Source organism: Grammomys surdaster, unplaced genomic scaffold, assembly GCF_004785775.1.
Source record: "Grammomys surdaster isolate TR1022 unplaced genomic scaffold, NIH_TR_1.0 173, whole genome shotgun sequence".
Taxonomy (NCBI): domain Eukaryota; kingdom Metazoa; phylum Chordata; class Mammalia; order Rodentia; family Muridae; genus Grammomys; species Grammomys surdaster.
Window position 1 is genome coordinate 1,122,868 of NW_021604621.1, and position 18,180 is coordinate 1,141,047.

Here is an 18,180-nt window from a genome sequence, read left to right on the forward strand (position 1 = left end):
TATGTATGTAGTTGGTGTGAGTATTTAATACTTGAACAAACTTACACTATGATAGGAGAGGTACTGTCTTCTCTATACAGAATCATTTTACAGAACAATGGTGATTCATTTCTGAGGATTTCCTTTATTTCCTTGTGTGTTGACTATGATAGCCACCATTAATAGCAGATTTAGTACTGTATCTGATGGCCACCATAAAAAATTACAGTGCAGTTACATCTTTATAAGTACTTTAAAGTCAACCATCTTTTTCATCCTGTGTGAAGTGAACGATAAGCTGCTTTAGGTATACAGGTTCGTTTCGGTGCTATCTCAGAGTCTGAAGTGATCAAATATCCACATGTAGCTGTAACCCATCTATAGCATATATTAATGCTGATCCTATGACTGGTGTTCAGAAAAACCTATTGTTTATATTCATTCTCTCTTTTTCTATTTTAGTGTGGAAATTGGGGAAAGCGTTCGTGGTGAGGATGTCTACATTGTTCAGAGTGGGTGTGGTGAGATAAATGACAATCTAATGGAGCTTTTGATCATGATTAATGCTTGCAAGATTGCTTCAGCTAGCCGGGTTACTGCGGTCATCCCGTGCTTCCCTTATGCCCGCCAAGATAAGAAGGATAAGGTAGGAATGGATTTCTTTATTGGTGTTGAACTGGATGTTAGGCTGGTGCTCTACCACTGAGTAATACCCTCAGCTCACAATCTTTCTAATGTAGGGGAAAGAGTCACAAAGTGCTTAGCTATCAGTTATATATTTACATTTGTTAAACGCACCATTGGTGGTATCCGGGTGAGTATGGCTGCCTTCCAAAATATTTCCTAAGTATTCCCTTCCTTTACATAATGACATATAATTGATTTTAAAAGCACTGCATATATATTTTACTTAAGTATTTTAACTTTCATTTAGATGACAAATATTGATAATGTTTCTCAAGCAAATGAATTGTTTTCATCTTGGTTTTTGATTTTTTTTTTCTACCTGTCTTTTCAGAGCCGGGCTCCAATCTCAGCTAAGCTTGTTGCAAATATGCTATCTGTAGCAGGTGCAGATCATATTATCACCATGGATCTACATGCATCTCAAATTCAAGTACGAGTTAAAGCTAACTATTGAGAGTTAGAAGGGTGGGAGGAGAGTCAGGGATGGTAGTGGACATCTGCAGTCTGGAGGCTGAAAGATGAAGCTAGAAGTTTGACAGGTATTATGGGAAGAACATAGGCTTTAGGATTAGAACTAGTGTGGATGCTTCTACTTAAACACACTAGCACGTTAACTTAGAACCTTGGTAGGTTACTTCTGAGCATAATTATGGTTCATTATTATGATTGTAAAATATTAAGTCTATGATATACTTGGTTGATATAGCTGATAATAATGGTAGCCATTATCAGGCTTTTCCCCCTAGAATATTCAGTCTTAAATTTAGAGCTACAGACATTAAAGATTTTTCATAAAGTCCAGAGCAAGGGAAATCAATTGCCACATTTATTTTATACTATATAAAGAAACGTTCTGCTACATATGGTAGTGCATACTTATAATAATCTTAGCATCTGGAAGACCTAGGGCAGGAGACAGTAAAACCCGTTTTAAAAACAAACTCCCAGTTAATACCATTTGAATCGTGTGGCAACACAGTGACATACATAGGATAGAGGAGTATACTTGTCCTATAAAAAAGCAACAACTGAATTGAGAAATACAACTCATTTGTATAAAGTAGAATTAAAATACCAGTCTTGTGATTTCTAGTTATTCTGTATCATCATTCAATATAAATAGTTGCTACTGAGTTTATATGCCATACTGTCTCTAACTGCTTTACCATTTGGACTAGCACAAACACCAAGTGGCATAAACAGTGCATATAAGTTGGGAGTCTGATCATTGGCTTGGCAGTTCATAGTACCTGGCTGAATTTGACTTTTTACAAGGACTTGTTTGTGTTCCTATGGTCAGGTGTGAGTTGTCTAAGGGCTAATATTGCTGATTTTGCCAGGAAAAAGAGGGTCTGTTTTTATAGTTAGCACTTTGGGTGTGCCTTTTCAACACTTTAAATATTGTAGTAATGTATTTTTTTTATAAGTTATTGTTTTCTTTTAACATTTGTATATTATGTGTGTATACATGGATATATACATGCTGTGTGGAGGTAGGAAAATAACTTGTAAGGGTTCTAACAAAGTGGGTCCTCAAGCTTAACTTTGGCTCCTTTACCTGCTGAGCCATCTCACCAGCCCCCCTTTATTATATTAATTGATTAATTGATTATTGATTGGGTGCACATGCTAAAGCATGTGTATGGAGATGTTGACCCAGCTTCTTTCTCCAGGGTTTCTTTGACATCCCAGTGGACAATTTATATGCAGAGCCAGCTGTCCTAAAGTGGATACGGGAGAATATATCTGAGTGGAGAAACTGTACTATTGTTTCACCTGATGCTGGGGGAGCCAAGAGGTATGGTGATAATTACTATTGTTCTTAAAAATAATGTACTGTGCCAGGCGTTGGTGGCACATGCCTTTTATCTCAACAGTTGGGAGGCAGAGGCAGTTGTATCTCTGATTTCAAAGCCAGCCTGATCTACAGAGCAAATTTGAAGACAACCAGGCTATCACAGAGAGAAAGCCTGTCTCAAAAAACCCAATAGTCATTTCATTATGCTTGACTCACATTAGTAAAACGGCTCTGCTGAACTTTATCAGGAAGGGTAGGAAATTTCATTTGCAATGAATGGCATTTATTCTTAAAGCCCATATTAATGGGTAAGTAAGGTTTACACTCCTTGGTTGCTCTGGATGGCCTGGTCAGCCAACATTGTTCTTTCTAGCATAGGCGGGATGCTGGAGCAGTGGGCTGGAAGTGGGTGGATGAGAGGGGGAGCACCCTCATAGAGGCAAAGGGGAGAGGAGAGAGGGCGGATGGGATGGGGGGGTTGTGGAGGGGTAACTAGAAAGGGGGAGATCATTTGAGATGTAAAGGAATGGAATGATTAATAAAAAAAATCTAAACTAAGCTTTACAAACCTTTTACAAAGCTGTTGGTTAGACAGTTTGATCCCTGGATTAATATTAAACAGAGGGAAATAAAGTATGGTATTTTAATTTGAAGCCTTATCTTAGTGGATTATGTGTTAGTAATACACATGCAGAAATATGACACATGTTCTTGTCATGGAAATAGAATGGCTACAAAACTCAGATGGGTAGGAAAAAACCTTTGTAGAACTTTCCCAAAGTGATAGCAAATCATGAAGAATTCAAACAATTCAAATCTTTCTCAACCATCTCTTTTTAATATTTATTTAATGTATATGAGTACACTGTAGCTGTCTTCAGACACACCAGAAGAGGGCATCGGATCCCATTACAGATGGTTGTGAGCCACCATGTGGTTGCTGGGAACTGAACTCAGGACCTCTGGAAGAACAGTCGGTGCTCTTAACCCTGAGGCATCTCTTCAGCCTCTCAACCATCTGTTTAATTTCAGTAACTTCAGTGGAATTAATAAACTGAGAACTTGGTTCATCCAGCCAGATAAATAGCTTGATAAACTCCATTTAATCAGCAGTTGTCATATGTGACAGTTGTCACAATTTGTTTTAACTTCTAAGTATCTTCATGTCTTTCTCAAGACTTAAAAAAATAGTAAATTTGAAATAATCAGAGAAGTTTGCTTTTTTTTAAGTTTGGTATAGAATACTACTTTCTGCAAATGACTTACTGTTCTTTGTCATTTTTTCACATTCTAATCACTTCATAGTGATTGAGTATTTACCAAGTGAGTGGTGCTCACTTATGTCTTGGCAGAGTTGGAGTAGGTAAGGATCCCTTGTATGATTATAATTTGGATAGAAGCTCTCCATGCAAGGGGGTATGGGTTATTTTTCCAACCCTTTTCTGCTTTGTTGGTGTCTTGGCCAGTGAGTATAGATAATTTGCAACACTTTTTTTTTTTTGGTTTTTCGAGACAGGGTTTTCTGTGTAGCCCTGGTTGTCCTGGAACTCACTCTGTAGACCAGGCTAGCCTCGAACTCTCGAACTCAGAAATCCGCCTGCCTCTGCTTCCCAAGTGCTGGAATTAAAGGCATGAGCCACCACCGCCTGGCTAATTTGGAACACTTAAGGTAACTGATATCATGCATTTGTCTTGAGTGTCATCATTTCAAGTAAACTGCTTACCTCTGATGTTAGGTGCCTAACCAGTAGTAATAGACAGCACAAGGTATGGTTAGTTTAGAACCAGGTAGAAATATTTTGTAGTGTTGTGGTTCACAGGTTCTTGACCTATTTAATAAAAACTCTGGTTACAAGGGAAATATGACTTAATGCTAAGGTTTGATCAATGCTATATTTAAAAACACAAAGCCTGAAGCATGAATCTTTTCTTTATGACAAGGATTATACAGTGGTGCCTGGGCACATGTCACATTGTCATTTACATACACTGAATGAATTGTTTAAATTTAGTATAGAATGGAGTTTATTTAGGGCATGGGGGAGGGAAGTTGGGGAGTAGTAGAGACAGAGAGAGAGAGAGAGAGAGAGAGAGAGAGAGAGAGAGAGAGAGAGAACCATGAGCACATGGAGTGGAGAGTGAGCAGGGAGGGGAATGGGGAGAGAAGGGAACAGATGAAAAAGAGAAAGAGCCATTGAATGACTTTCTGCATAAGTGAATTGTGTTGTGCTTTATTGTCAGATTTGTCTTCTAACCTGTGTTTTGGGAAAAAAATTTTCTTCATTTGATAATAATTTCTGCTATATAGTAACATGCCCTGTTTGTCTGGTTAATTGGCTTAATTTTCTTTCTAGAAGGAATCTCAAGGTTGGTGACCAGGTACAGTTGTTGCTCACCATTGGTGGTGGTTTTTACCACCGTTATGGGAGAGAGGGTAGACTTTTCCTGTACTCCTCCTAGGTTCACGTGTCACTACTTCTAAACTCAAGTCTTCCATGGTGGAAATTGGGACAATCTGTGCACTCCCTGCTGTAGCTAATAAGATCTTTCTTCTGCTTTCAATTAGCAAACTAATGTACCTTAGTATATACTGCTTCCCAGGACTGGTGAAGGGTATGTCTACCCCATCCATACAATGAATAGTTTGAGTACTGTATTCCTATACTGTTGTTGGTATTACAGAAGCATTAATCCACAAAATCCAGTTTGTAATGTTTGTTTTTCGGGATGTCAATGATAGTTGCTTTCTTCTAGCTTTGGGATCTGTTTTAGTTTCAAGGAGCATTCTCCCCCAGGAAAAACATTCCATTATTTTGTGTAAGTGGGCACAAGTGATGGAACCCAGGGCCTCACACATGCCAAGCCAACTGTCTACCACCAAATGACACTCCCAGCCTTGGAAGCTACTTTTGTCTTGGATTTGGTCTTTAACTTAACTTTAAACATCTTCTATTTTACAGAGTGACCTCCATTGCAGACCGATTGAATGTGGATTTTGCTTTGATTCACAAGGAACGGAAGAAGGCCAATGAAGTGGACCGCATGGTACTAGTAGGGGATGTGAAAGACCGCGTGGCTATACTTGTGGATGACATGGCTGACACTTGTGGTACAATCTGTCATGCTGCTGACAAGTGAGTACAGGGTAGTTAGAAATAAAAAGCTAAACTACTGCTTTACTGATTCTTTTTGAAACACAACTGAAAAGGTAAGTAGCTTGGGATATTTCAATCATGCTAGCTTTTAATACATATAGATTAGTAAGTATTCCTCATTTCAGATTCTTTTATAAACAGACACTGCTTTTACATCCAGGATATCCTTAAGGTATCAAAAGTTAAATCCATCACATACACTTTACCTCTAAATTCCTTGCTTAGTAACACAACCTCCCATAGACTGGGCTGCCTCCCCTCGTGATTACATGGCTGCCTGGAAGCTGTGGTGAGACACTATTTTGATTGCATATTGCTAGACCAGGGAAAGATCAAAATTCTATACCTGGTTTCTACTGAATGCATAGTATCTTTGTGCCATTTTAAAGTCTAAAAATCCTAAGTTCAAGTATAGTCATAACAATTTTTATATGGTAAAGTTTGCCCTTTTAACCATATAATTCAATTACATTAATTATATTTACAATATTCTACACCGCTGACTTTTTGTTTTGATGAGTTAGAAATCCCTAGGTGTCCTTTACATATATTTATTTTATATGTGCACATATGTGCACATGCCATGACAAGCATGTGGAAGTCAGAGGACAGCTCTCGGAATGGCTCTGTCCTACCCTGTTGGTCCCAGGGATCAAATTCAGGTCAGCAGGCGGAGCAGCAAGCACAGTCAAATTAAAGTATTTCTGGTTAAGCTTACTTTCAGGGTTATAAACTTTCAGTCTTGTGGCACCATACATATTCTTATCATATAGTTTTTCAGATCATATTGAAGGACATTTCTCTTTTTGCCATCCAGAAAGGAAAAAGGACACAGAGATTACCCCTGGAAATTTTTTATATAGGTTCCACCACAATAAGGTTTAGTGCAGGCTTTATTCCTTAATAAGTCCAGAACTGTGTCCCCTAAAATTCATGTGTTGACTTCTAGCCCCAGGTGTGGTTTTTCAGGTTACCCTGGGGGTATTTAGGCTTAGTGAGATCTTGAGCAGAACCCTCACGATAAGATTATTAGAAGAAAAAGCTTGCTACACTTTCTTTACATGTATACCAGAAAGTCCTGTGAGCACATCAAATGATTGTCTATACATGATGTTAGCCTTGTTTTTGAACAAGCTTGTCTGTAATATTCTGTAATGACAAATTAATACCCTTCCTTCTTCATAATTCAGATTCTGATATTCAAATACAGATTAATCAGATCTTTTTCCTCCAGACTTCTCTCAGCTGGAGCTACCAGAGTTTATGCCATCTTGACACATGGGATCTTTTCTGGCCCAGCCATTTCTCGCATCAACAATGCATGCTTTGAAGCAGTAGTAGTTACCAATACCATACCTCAGGAGGACAAGATGAAACACTGCTCCAAAATACAGGTGAGATGAGATTGACCCCAAACCAAATTTCCATTAAGTGTTTTGTAGATGGGAACATATTAAGTTGACTAGGGTAGCCTGAGACTCATGCAACCCTCTTGCCCTGGTCTCCCAAGGGCTAAGATTATAGGCATGTTCTTTTTTACAAGTTTCTGTCTGTTTTTAGAAACAGGGTTTTTCTGTGTATCCCTGGCTGTCCTAGAACTTGCTCTGTAGATAAACCAGACTGTTATCAAACTTAGAGATCCAACTGCCTCTACCTCCTGAGTACTAGGATTAAAGGTGTGCACTACCACCACCTGTGGTGTACACATGTGTGAGTGCATGTATCCCATGTGGAGGTTCCTGCAGGGAACCAAAAGGGCGTCTGATTCCTTGGAGCTAGAGTTAAAGGTGGTCGTTAAGCCACCTGACATGTATTGGGAACTGAACTCTAGTTCTAGAAGTCTAGTCTAGAAGAGCAGTCAGTGCTCTTAACTGCTGACCCATCTCTTCACTTGCTATAGGCATGAACTTGGCCTATACAGAAAAATCACTCTTTTAATGATCTTGAGTCAGGGTTTGTATCTCCTTAAGTGATTATAGTAAAAGGAAGGAGTTGAGTGCTACGATCCTTAGTTAAGTTTGCTTTCCAGGCTGCTCATATAGGCTGCAGATGGACTCATGAACTCTGTTCTTGCATACTAACCTGGTGGGTTTTTTTTTTTCTTTTCTAGGTGATTGACATCTCTATGATCCTTGCAGAAGCCATCAGGAGAACCCACAACGGAGAATCTGTCTCCTACCTGTTCAGCCATGTTCCTTTATAATATAACTTCTGAAGCATTTTGACAGTAAAACCAACCCCACCCCTTGTTTTTCTTGGTATTGGTGAGTTCAGCAGAAGACCCAGCCTGCTTCAGTACAGCTTTTTACATCATCCCACATTAGCTATATTAGAATCATCTATCCTAAAGTGGAGAAAGACAGATTGCTTTTAACTGCTAGGATGCCTGACCTGCATCGTTACATCCTGGCTTTCTTGTTTATTTCGTGAGCCTTGCAGCTTTAAGTTGAGCTCAGCTGTTGATTGTTATGAGAGTATTCCACAAGGTCCTTAGGATGTGATTGACAAAGCTCATACTCCATTGCTTGTGAATGCTTTGGGGTTTTCTTCATTCAGAATAACTAGCAACAAAGCCAGCCCATGTATAATACATTTTCAGAGGTTTACAGCAAGAACACTGAGCATCCTTAAACATAGTTCAGCTATTGAGCACCCTGTAAGGCAGGGGCAGGTAGCTCAATGCAGTAGTGAATTTTTGGGAGGAAGAAGCCTGATCCATTGCCATCTGTTTAACTCTATAGCTTGGATTCTCTACACCTATTCCTTTCCAGTGGGCTTTATCTTCAGCTATCTTGACCCTTTCTTGGCCAAATACCTTGGACTCAGTGATCACTGTAACAAAATCTTCTGTAAGACAGACTTGCTTCTTGCTCTGTAACTGCTAACATTCACATTAGGTAACTTGCTGTAGCACGATCTGCCTTAGCCTGCTACCTCTGAGGTGGTAGGTTTTAGGTGGTGTCGTAGTGCCTTTTGATTAATTTAAGTATTTAACTTTCATCTTCCTTGGATCCGTTTGGCCTCTCAATTGAGCTTATTGTATTGTGTAGAAGAAACTTAATAAAATGTCTGTCATGTGTGCAATTTTAGGTCTGCTGTCATATCTACTGATTTCCCTGCTGACACCTGTCTTAGGTGTTTCACTGGCCAGCATATCTTTCTTTCCCAACCATTTTAGCCACCTTGTTAAGAGAAAGCAAGTATCTGAGGTTTAGTGAAAATTAGAACTAATTAATTATGTGTAGTATACATGAATTATATGAGGCATAATTAATTCCTTCTGGGTTTCTGCCACTTATTTTTGGAAATCCAAATTCCTATTTCTTTTGAGCTGATTTTGTCTAATGTGATAATTTCCCTCCTTCACCAGTGCTTAATTTCTAAATAAAACTTTGAGATTGTAAGCATGCAGAATTTAAGCATAAATTATAATGCATTCTAAGATTTTAAGTGAGTTTCTTGGTACATGATCATATAAGGATGGGCATTTGTTCTTGTTTTGTTTTGGGTTTTTTGATTTTTGAGACAGGGTTTCCTCTGTTACAAATCTAGCTGTCCTGGAACCCACTCTGTAGACCAGGCTGGCTTAGAACAGCCTCTGCCTCTGGGCTTGATGGCATGCACCACCACAACCGCCTCTGAGTCTACTTTTTATTTCCTTATGTTTTTGTTGAATATGGGGATAGCTGTGTTAGACTTGACAAAAGTGAGTTAAGAGGGACTAGAATAAGCTATGGCATCATTTTTTCTAGAAAAAGCTCAGGGAGGTAATTGTGCTACTTCCTGAAGTATTGGATCAGTGTGTCAAGGTTCATCATTTCAGAGAACAGTTGTTAATTATCCACAAATAATACTATCTAAGACCCATACTGAATACCTGAAACCATAGGTATTATAACCATATATAAACGAGGGTTTTCCCCACACAAGCATACCTATGATATTTATAAACTAGGCACTGGTAAGAGCAATTATAGCTCCACTAATGAAGTTGCCCGGATCACTATTATACCTTGGGCCCATTAAGTGAAGTAAGAGACAGCTGATGTAATAATAATAGGCTGTTAGCATATATAGTGTGCCTGTCCTGGACAAAAGGATCCTTGTGTCCTAGGCAGGATTATGCAATAGCATTAATCTCATGCAGCACAATTTAAGTTAAGAATCACTTTTTACTTCTGTGTTTTTGCATAAGACCTAGACTATAAAACTCTGTAATCTAATACTTGGGGTAAAGCTTTAATGTCGTTTAGGAGAAAGCATCATTCTTAACTGTGAACTATGCCTGGAGCAATGCCGCTGTCTGCCACGTTGAGGAAAATGCTGTGAGCAAGCACCAACTGCCGGAGAAGCCCCACTGACTTGAACATTTGTTTGTTCTTTGGTTATAGATATAGGCTCTCGCCTGGCTTGCCTCTAATACAGATCTTCCTGCCTCTACCTCATGAATGCTGGGATTAAAGTCATGTACCATTTGTGCCCAACTGGATGGTGGGTTTAAGATGACATTTTGCTATGTGCATGTGGGTGTGTGAGATACCATATACATGTGGAGATCAGAGAACAACTTGAAAATTGTCCTATCATGTGGGTCTCAGGAATCTAACTCAAGCTAGGCTCCTCAGCAAGTGCCTACATCCACCAGAACCAACAGCTGTTTTGGGGTCTGTCATGTTTGAAGCAACGTCTCAACTGTAGCCTGGCTGGCCAGGAATAGGCTAGTTATAAATTTCGAGAGAGTGCTGGGATTAAGTGTGTGTGTGGTGTGTGTGTGTGTGTTCTGTAATGAATGGATTCTTCTACCATGTGAGTTCTGAGGATCAAACTAGGTCATCATGTATTGAAGCTGAGCCATCTGGCCAGCCCCTTAGTTTTTGGAACAGGGTCTGTAGTCCTGATTGCCCTAGAACACAACAGTGTCTCAAGTTTGCCTTAATTTTTGTGACAGTCATGCTCCAGCCTCCTGAGTACTAGATTACAGGCATGAGCCACTACACCTGGTTTGGCAGTGGATTCTTAACTGGTTATTTAGCAGGAGGCAGCACCACCGTGGTGCAGTTAACAGGAAACTCCCTGTGATCTGAGAGACCTTACCAGGTTCTGTTTTACACTCTCACCTCACCTTTATCCCCAGAATCTGAGAAAAGGTGCCTATACTATTGAACAACTTGCAAAGCCAATGCTTCTATAAGGACGGGGCTCCTGGTCCCAAATACTCTTTCCAGACCTGGAAGTGTTCCCCTGGAGTCAAGGATGGGAGTGCATGCCTAGTCTTGAGAGGCTGAGATAGGAAGGCTGCCATGAATTTGAGCCATCTTCTACCTCAGGAAAAGGGCGTTCCCTATTAAAAGTGTTAGGGTCAGTTAATAGCACATGACTCTTAAACTGAGGGTTATTATGAAATACCTAGAATTGAGTTTTTGAAAAGCACTATCTCTATTGCCCTGCCTACCCCTCCCTGCTAAGGAAGTGGTCTGCAGAAGGGAATCCAGTGATAGATGCTCCCTGTTACACACAGAGAATTAACAAGGCTGGAGACAGTGGCTTTGCACTCATCCTGCCCAGTGGTCAGGCTAGAGACCATTGCTCTGTGTGGAGAACCCATTACCTGAGCAGGGGAAGTGGAGTCAGCCCCTGAGTCTTAATCTTTACTGAGGCCTAAGTTGATTGGCTTTCTGAAGTCAACACCTGGCTTTTTTTGCTCAGCTTTTGTCAAAGACTACCCTCCCCCCAGGCTTCTTGCAATCCCTGCATAATAGAGCCTCGAGTTTGGATACAAGAGGGTCATGCATCTTTGGAGTCTTCTTTAGGGCATCATCTGGGGTAGTAAGTCAAACCTTAGTCATCTATGTGCTGACCTCTGCAAATGGGAGAAGAAACAGACAACACAGTGACAGGCAGGCACACACTTGAAATTAATTCCTGTCATATTTCCAAGCCAAGAATTGATAGTCTTGTACATATTAGTATTTTGCTGATGTCTCCCAACAGCTGATTCTGCTTCTTGCAACCAAGTACCACAAAATAGCCGCCGGCTCCAGAATACTGCTGCATCTAACAAGAGGCTACTGTTGAGACAGTGGGGAGTTAATGACAGGGACTACAGCTAATGATTTCCTCTTTAAATTTTTTGAAGTTTTTTTTTTAAGACACATATAAGCCGGGCGGTGGTGGCGCACACCTTTAATCCCAGCACTTGGGAGGCAGAGGCAGACGAATTTCTGAGTTCGAGGCCAGCTTGGTCTACAGAGTGAGTTCCAGGACAGCCAGGGCTACACAGAGAAACCCTGTCTCGGAAAAACAAAACAAAACAAAAAAGACACATATAGCCCAGACTGGCCTCCACACCCTAACTCCCTTTTCTGTTTTTTTATTTAAGATTTCTAAAACCTTTTATTTCAGACACGGTCTCACTATGTATAGCCCTGTCTGACCTGGAACTCCCAGAGATCTCCCTGCCTCAGCTTCCCCTGTACTGTGACTAAGGGCACGTGGCACCACACCTGGCTTAAGATGTTATATGCAGATCCCCATGACTGCCACAAGAGGGCGTCAGGTCCCCTGGAGTTGGAGTTACAGGTTACCAAGAGCAGCAAGCATCTGAATGGTTGAGATGTCTCTTCCTCCATGTCTTGAGATCCATTTTGCTCCTGTAAATCTTTGTTCACCTGAGATTCCTTGTTTAAGACTACCCAGGTACGGTGGCACACACCTGTAATTCCAGTGTTTCAGTGCTTAGGAAGCAAGAAGGTAATTACAAAGGGAGGCAGAAGGAAGAGGTGATAAAGGAGGAGAAAGCAAATTCTGCCAAATATGTCAGGTAGAAGCATGATGCTCAATGAGATCATGTTAAGATATATCTCTTTATAATTTTTCATTATAAAATTTTCCCCCTTTTTTGGGGGGGGCAGCTTTTTTGAGGCACAATCTCAAATTCTGTCAATCCTTCAACAACAAGCTTGGATTACAGTCATGCACCACCATGCCTGGCTTAATTCTTTTTCTTTTTAAAAGTTATTTTTAAGCCAGCTATGGTAGCCCATACCTTTAATCCAAGCACTCAGGAGGCAGATACATGCTGATTTCTGAGTTAGCCTGCTCTACATAGCAAGTCCCAGCACATTTAAAGCTACATAGTGAGATGCTGTCTCAAAAACAAAGTATATAATTTTTTTGTTGTTGTTGTTTTTCGAGACAGGGTTTCTCTGTGTAGCCTGGCTGTCCTGGAACTCACTCTGTAGACCAGGCTGGCCTCAAACTCAGAAATCCGCCTGTCTCTGCCTCCCAAGTGCTGGGATTAAAGGTGTGTGTCACCACCGCCCGGCTTTTTTTTTTTTAAGTATATAATTTTTAAATGATCTAGGACTAACAAGATAGCTCACCAGGTAAAGGTGTCAGCTCCCAAGCTGTTTTGTGCCCATAATTTGTCCTCTAGCTACTGAATATGCCCTTCCACACAAAATAAATTTAATTTAAAAATATAATTTTTGTATATATTTGAATTTTACATCATAAGGATACATATAAGTTATAAAATACATATAAGTTATAAAATTACTATAGCAAATTAACAAAACATATCCATTGTCTCATATACACTTTTGTGACAAGAGCAACTGTAGTCTGTTTATTTAAAACTTCCAGGCTGGGGACATAGTTCAGTTGGTATAGTGCTTACATACCATGCACAAGGCCCTGGGTTTGAACATATGGGAAAAAAAATTACCAAAATAATGTATAGTAGCAAAGGCCTATAATCCTAGCAGTTTGGAGGTAAAGGCAGGAAGAGTTCAAGATCATCCTTCAGTCCCAGCATTTGGGAGTTAGAGACAGATCTCTAGAGTCGAGGCCAGCCTAGTCTACAGGAGTTCCAGGACAGCCAAGGCTACACAGAGAAACCCTTTCTTGAAAATACAAACCAAGCAACAGAAACTGCTGCCACTAGGGGGAGTAAAGCAGAGGCTCTAGAGAAGGAGGAAAGAGACAACTTGGGAGTCACTATGGCTGGAGGCTCTTAGCAGTGGGATGTGAGATAGCCTAAGCACCTATCAGCTTTCTAGGGCTCCAGTAGTCATGGTAACAACACAGTGCCCAGTGCACACTCACTGAGTGCAAACACTCCAGGTGAATAGCTCAACAGATTGTCATAAATAGGTTGTGTGCTGGCTGATAAGCATGTATGAATGTGACAGGGCCCCAGATCCTGAGGCACCCTCAGTTTCCAGGAGGCTTCGAAATAACATTTCCATTAACTTCGGATTTTAATCTCATCCACTCCTCCCAAATCCACCCTCTCCATTCTCATTTCGTTCCCCACCCATCTTCCAAGTTTTCTTTTCCTGGAAGGCATGATAGACATGGAGCCTCCCTACATAGCCCTGGCTGTCTTGGAACTCAGTATGTAGAGCAGGCTAGCCTTGAACTTAGAAATCTGCCTACAAGGTTTTTAGTGGCTGTGCTAGAATTAGCAATGTGTTTTTTTTTTTACAAGTAATACTATTCACTATCAAACACTGCATTGCCCTCTGTGTGTGGGCTGTCCTGGAGTGTGACACTGAAAGTTATGCATGGTGTCACAAACACTAAGTTCCTATGCATTTGCCTGTTGTGTCTGGAAACAGTTTCCTTGAAGTTACCCAGCAGCACCCGTGTCTGGGACTCTTTCTTGTCCCCTCTTCTGTGAAGATACAGAGGCTTTGGGGAGAGATATGATATGTGTGCCCTATTTAAGGCTGAATACCCTATAGGCTTGCAGTTTTTATATGTTGACCAGTTGTGAATCTCTGTGTTTTAGTCACTCTCTACTGCAAGAAGAAGCTTCTCTGGTGAGAATTGACAGAATTTTTGAGACAAGGTCTTTATATGCAGTTCTGGCTGTTCTGACTAGGCTAGCCTTGAATTCACAAAGATCCGCCTGCCTCTGCCTCCCAAGTGCTGGGATCAAAGGTATGTATTTATTAAAGATGAAAGAGCATTTAAATACTAATGAAGTGGATTGCTCATTTATTTTATGTGAGTTAAACTTGACTAAATATTTGGTACTGGAGAATCTAGCCTATCTTTAAGGTTTTCCAGGGGTGATTGATATTGAGATTTTACGCTAGTCACACTGAGAATACCACATAAAAATGTAGTATAAAATGACAGAAGTGTATTTACTCCTATTTCAGAGGTTGCCTGAAATCCTGTTCCAATTCCAAGCCCAATTTATTTTGAAAGGTTTTATAAGACTCAAGTCAGCAATTTAGACAGCAATTTTTAATTTTTTAAATATTTTATTTTACAATATGGCTGTTCGCCTGCATATATTTCTACTTACCATGTGTATGCTTGGTGCAATCTGAGGCCAGAAGAGGACATTGGATTCCCTGGAGCTGGAGTTATAGATGGTTGTGAGCTCCTGTGTATGCTGGGTATTGAACCCCAGTCCATTGGAAGAACAGACAGTGACCCTAACTGATAAGCCATCACTCCAGCCTCAAAGAGGAATTTTGTAAAAAATCAAGTGTTTTGACCAGCACTATCCAAAGAAACTCTAACCCTAATATGATACTTAACATTGTAAGGAATGAGGGCAGGAAAATATTAAAACACTGCTCTTCATATTTAAACCTCTGCATTTCTGTAAGAACAGAAAACTGTACAGTAAAAACATTGTAATTCATATCATATGGTAATCTCAGATTTGAGTCATCATTCAGGCAGGGTTTGTTGGCATCGTGTAGTGTGATGGCCTGTGCAGTAGTGGAAAGTGCCCTCGTGGATTTCGTGCCAAGATTACAGTGAGGGTACAGAATGCTGCTCAGACAAGTGTCATCAAAAACACTTCGGGCTCACTGGCCTTGAGTTGGAATTCATTTGGGGTTGTTGACCTTTCACTAACCAATTGGTGCCAGACTTTTCACAGCCCTGAATTTAATCACAAGACCCACTCTTTAGGAAGCTGTTGTCTACAAATGAGTAAATAGATTATTAAGACTTGCCATAATAAGGAATACGATAATGGGCAAACCAGGTGCTATAGGAACCCTGGAGGAAATACCTAAACTTAATTGTATGTATGTGCATGGTGTGTGTGTGGATGGTGTACATGACCAAGAAAACCCTTATGGAATTTAATTTTTGCCTTCTACTTTTACTTGGAATCTTAGAATTTCTATTGCTGTCATAAAATACCATGGCTGCTAGGCAGGAGTGGTACACACCTTTAATCCCAGCAAGATGCAGGTGAATCTTTGTGCCTTCGAGACTAGCCTGGTCTACAGAGTGAGTTCTAGGACAGTCAGGGCTACACAGAGAAACCCTGTCTTGAAAAGCAAAACAACTTGGGGAGGAAAGGATTCTGTTTCAGTTTACACTTCAGATAACAGTTTGTCACGGAGGGAATCAGACAGAACAGGAACTAAAGCAGAGGCCATAGACAGATACTGCTTACTAGCTGAGTCCCCAAGGTTTGCACAGCCTGCATTCTTACACAATCCAGGACCACCAGCCCATGGGTGGCACCATCCACTGTGAGCTGGGCACTCCCACATATCAAACAGTATAATCAAGAAAATAAGCCACAGGCTTGCCAACAGGCTAATCTGGTAGGGGTATATTCTCTATTGAGATTTCCTCTTTTACTTTTTTTTTTTTATATTAAATGCAGGTTTGTTTGGAAGCTGCTCTTGGGTAGGCGAGTTCATTAGCCCCAAGGATGGAGGCCAGGGAAGTTACTATGGGGAGAGAGAAGGGGAGAGAGAGAGGGAAAGAGGCTCTTTTTTTTTTTCGGTTCTCTTTTTAGAATTTATTTGTTTTTAAGTGTATGAGTGTTTACATGCATGTGTGTATGTAAATCACATATATGCCTGGTGCCCTTAAAGATCAAATCCTCTAGAACTGGAATTACAGATGGGTGTGAGCCACTATGTGGGTGCTAGGGTCTTCTGCAAGAGCAGGAAGTATTCTCAACTGCTGAGCCATGTTCCCCTTTCTTTTTTTTATTTTTAATTTAAGGTTTTTCGAGACAGGGTTTCTCTGTGGAGCCTTGGCTGTCACCCTGTAGACCAGGCTGGCCTCGAACTCAGAAATCCGCCTGCCTCTGCCTCCCAAGTGCTGGGATTAAAGGAGTGCGCCACCTCCCGGCTCAGGTTCCCCTTTCTAACGTAACTTTAGCTTGTTGTCAAGTTTTCATAAAACTAGCAAGCATATATGGGTTTGGGGGCTCAAACTCACACTGCCAGGCAAAAGGCAAGTGCTTTCATCAGCTGAGCCATCCTGTTGGCTCTTGTATTCCTGTGGAGACATGAAAAAAACAACCTACTCACCCAAGATAGGGAACCAATGACAGACCAACTTAAGGATACACCAAAACCCAACTTGGTGGAACAATGAGTTTTATTGAGGTTACCTACAGGAATAAGGGTCAGGGATTACTTACAGGAGCAAAAATGGCTAAAAGCCAGCTGCATCACCAAAGCCGGCCCCAGCATGTGTCATGAAAGCCAGACCTCTGGAGCACACTGCACAGAGCACAGGCAGCTGAAAGAGTTACAGTGTCTCTTTCGGGCTATTTTGACTCTTGCAGGCAGTTTAACTGGTCTCTGCCTCTTCGAGAAGCTAAGTTGTTCTGAGCCAAGTCTAGGGAGCTCACACAGTCTGAGAGTGTCTCTCAGCAGTCATGCTTATACATGCTTGTGAAGGAAGGGGCCTACTACTGTATCTAGTCAGCTTCCAGAACTTCTGATGCCTTTGAGCATCTTATTTTCTGAGCTTAAAGAGCTTCCCTACAAGGATGGAAGGTTTTATGGCAGAGGAAAAACAGCTACACAGTATTCAACTGGTCCTTTTTGATTGGTTGGTTGGTTAGTTGGTTGGTTGGTTGGTTGGTTTTGGGGGGTGTTTTGTTTTGTTTGGTTTAGTTGATTTGTTTGGGTTGGGTTGGGTCAGCCTTTCATGCTGTAGCTCAGACTGGCGTGACTCAAGCCTCCTGCTTCAGTTTCCCAAATGTTAGCATTGTAGAAGTGTACACCGTCATGCTCCGTGGAGAAGCATTTTTCTAGAATAAGTTCTACCCCCTAAATATTTTCAATCAGGGATTGATTGGAACTGAGGGTGCACAAGCTGTAGCTAGCAATAAGCATGGTACTGTATGCCTGCAATCCCAGCACTTGGGAAACTGAGGCAAGAGGATTGTGGCTTAGAGTCTGATAATAAAGCAAGGACAAGAGAGAGAAAGACAGACAGCAAGCCTATGTATACATGTGTTGGAGTGTTGGGACAACTTCAACCACAGCTGTAGATATTTGTCCAGGTAGCTTATGCAGATGGATATTCATAAAGGTAAAGTTGAGCTACTGAACTAGGCCAGCCTTAAAGTATCCTCGGTGGTTATCAGTTGTATTCGTCTTTGCCTTCTCTACCTCTGTGTTTGTCTTATTTTATGCATATGGGTGTTTTGCCTACATGCATGTTTGTATACCACATGCAAGCCCGGTGTCCTCGGTGGCCAGTGGAGGGGATAGTATTCCCCGGAAGTAGAGTTACAGAGCCACTACTGGGGTTCTGGGAATCCAACCC

General features: G+C 40.9%; 1 protein-coding gene across 1 annotated transcript in view; it reads left to right on the forward strand.

Moving 5' to 3' along the window:
• The window catches only part of Prps1 (phosphoribosyl pyrophosphate synthetase 1), a 17,536-nt gene extending 8,828 nt beyond the window's left edge, over positions 1-8,708 (forward strand). Inside the window, exons 2-7 of the mRNA XM_028767470.1 lie at positions 442-625; positions 998-1,096; positions 2,340-2,464; positions 5,425-5,598; positions 6,854-7,013; positions 7,730-8,708. Coding sequence (XP_028623303.1) covers positions 442-625; positions 998-1,096; positions 2,340-2,464; positions 5,425-5,598; positions 6,854-7,013; positions 7,730-7,822 — 835 coding nt within the window. The 3' untranslated portion in view covers positions 7,823-8,708. The remainder of the gene's footprint in view (positions 1-441; positions 626-997; positions 1,097-2,339; positions 2,465-5,424; positions 5,599-6,853; positions 7,014-7,729) is intronic.
• The last annotated feature ends 9,472 nt before the right edge of the window (positions 8,709-18,180 follow it).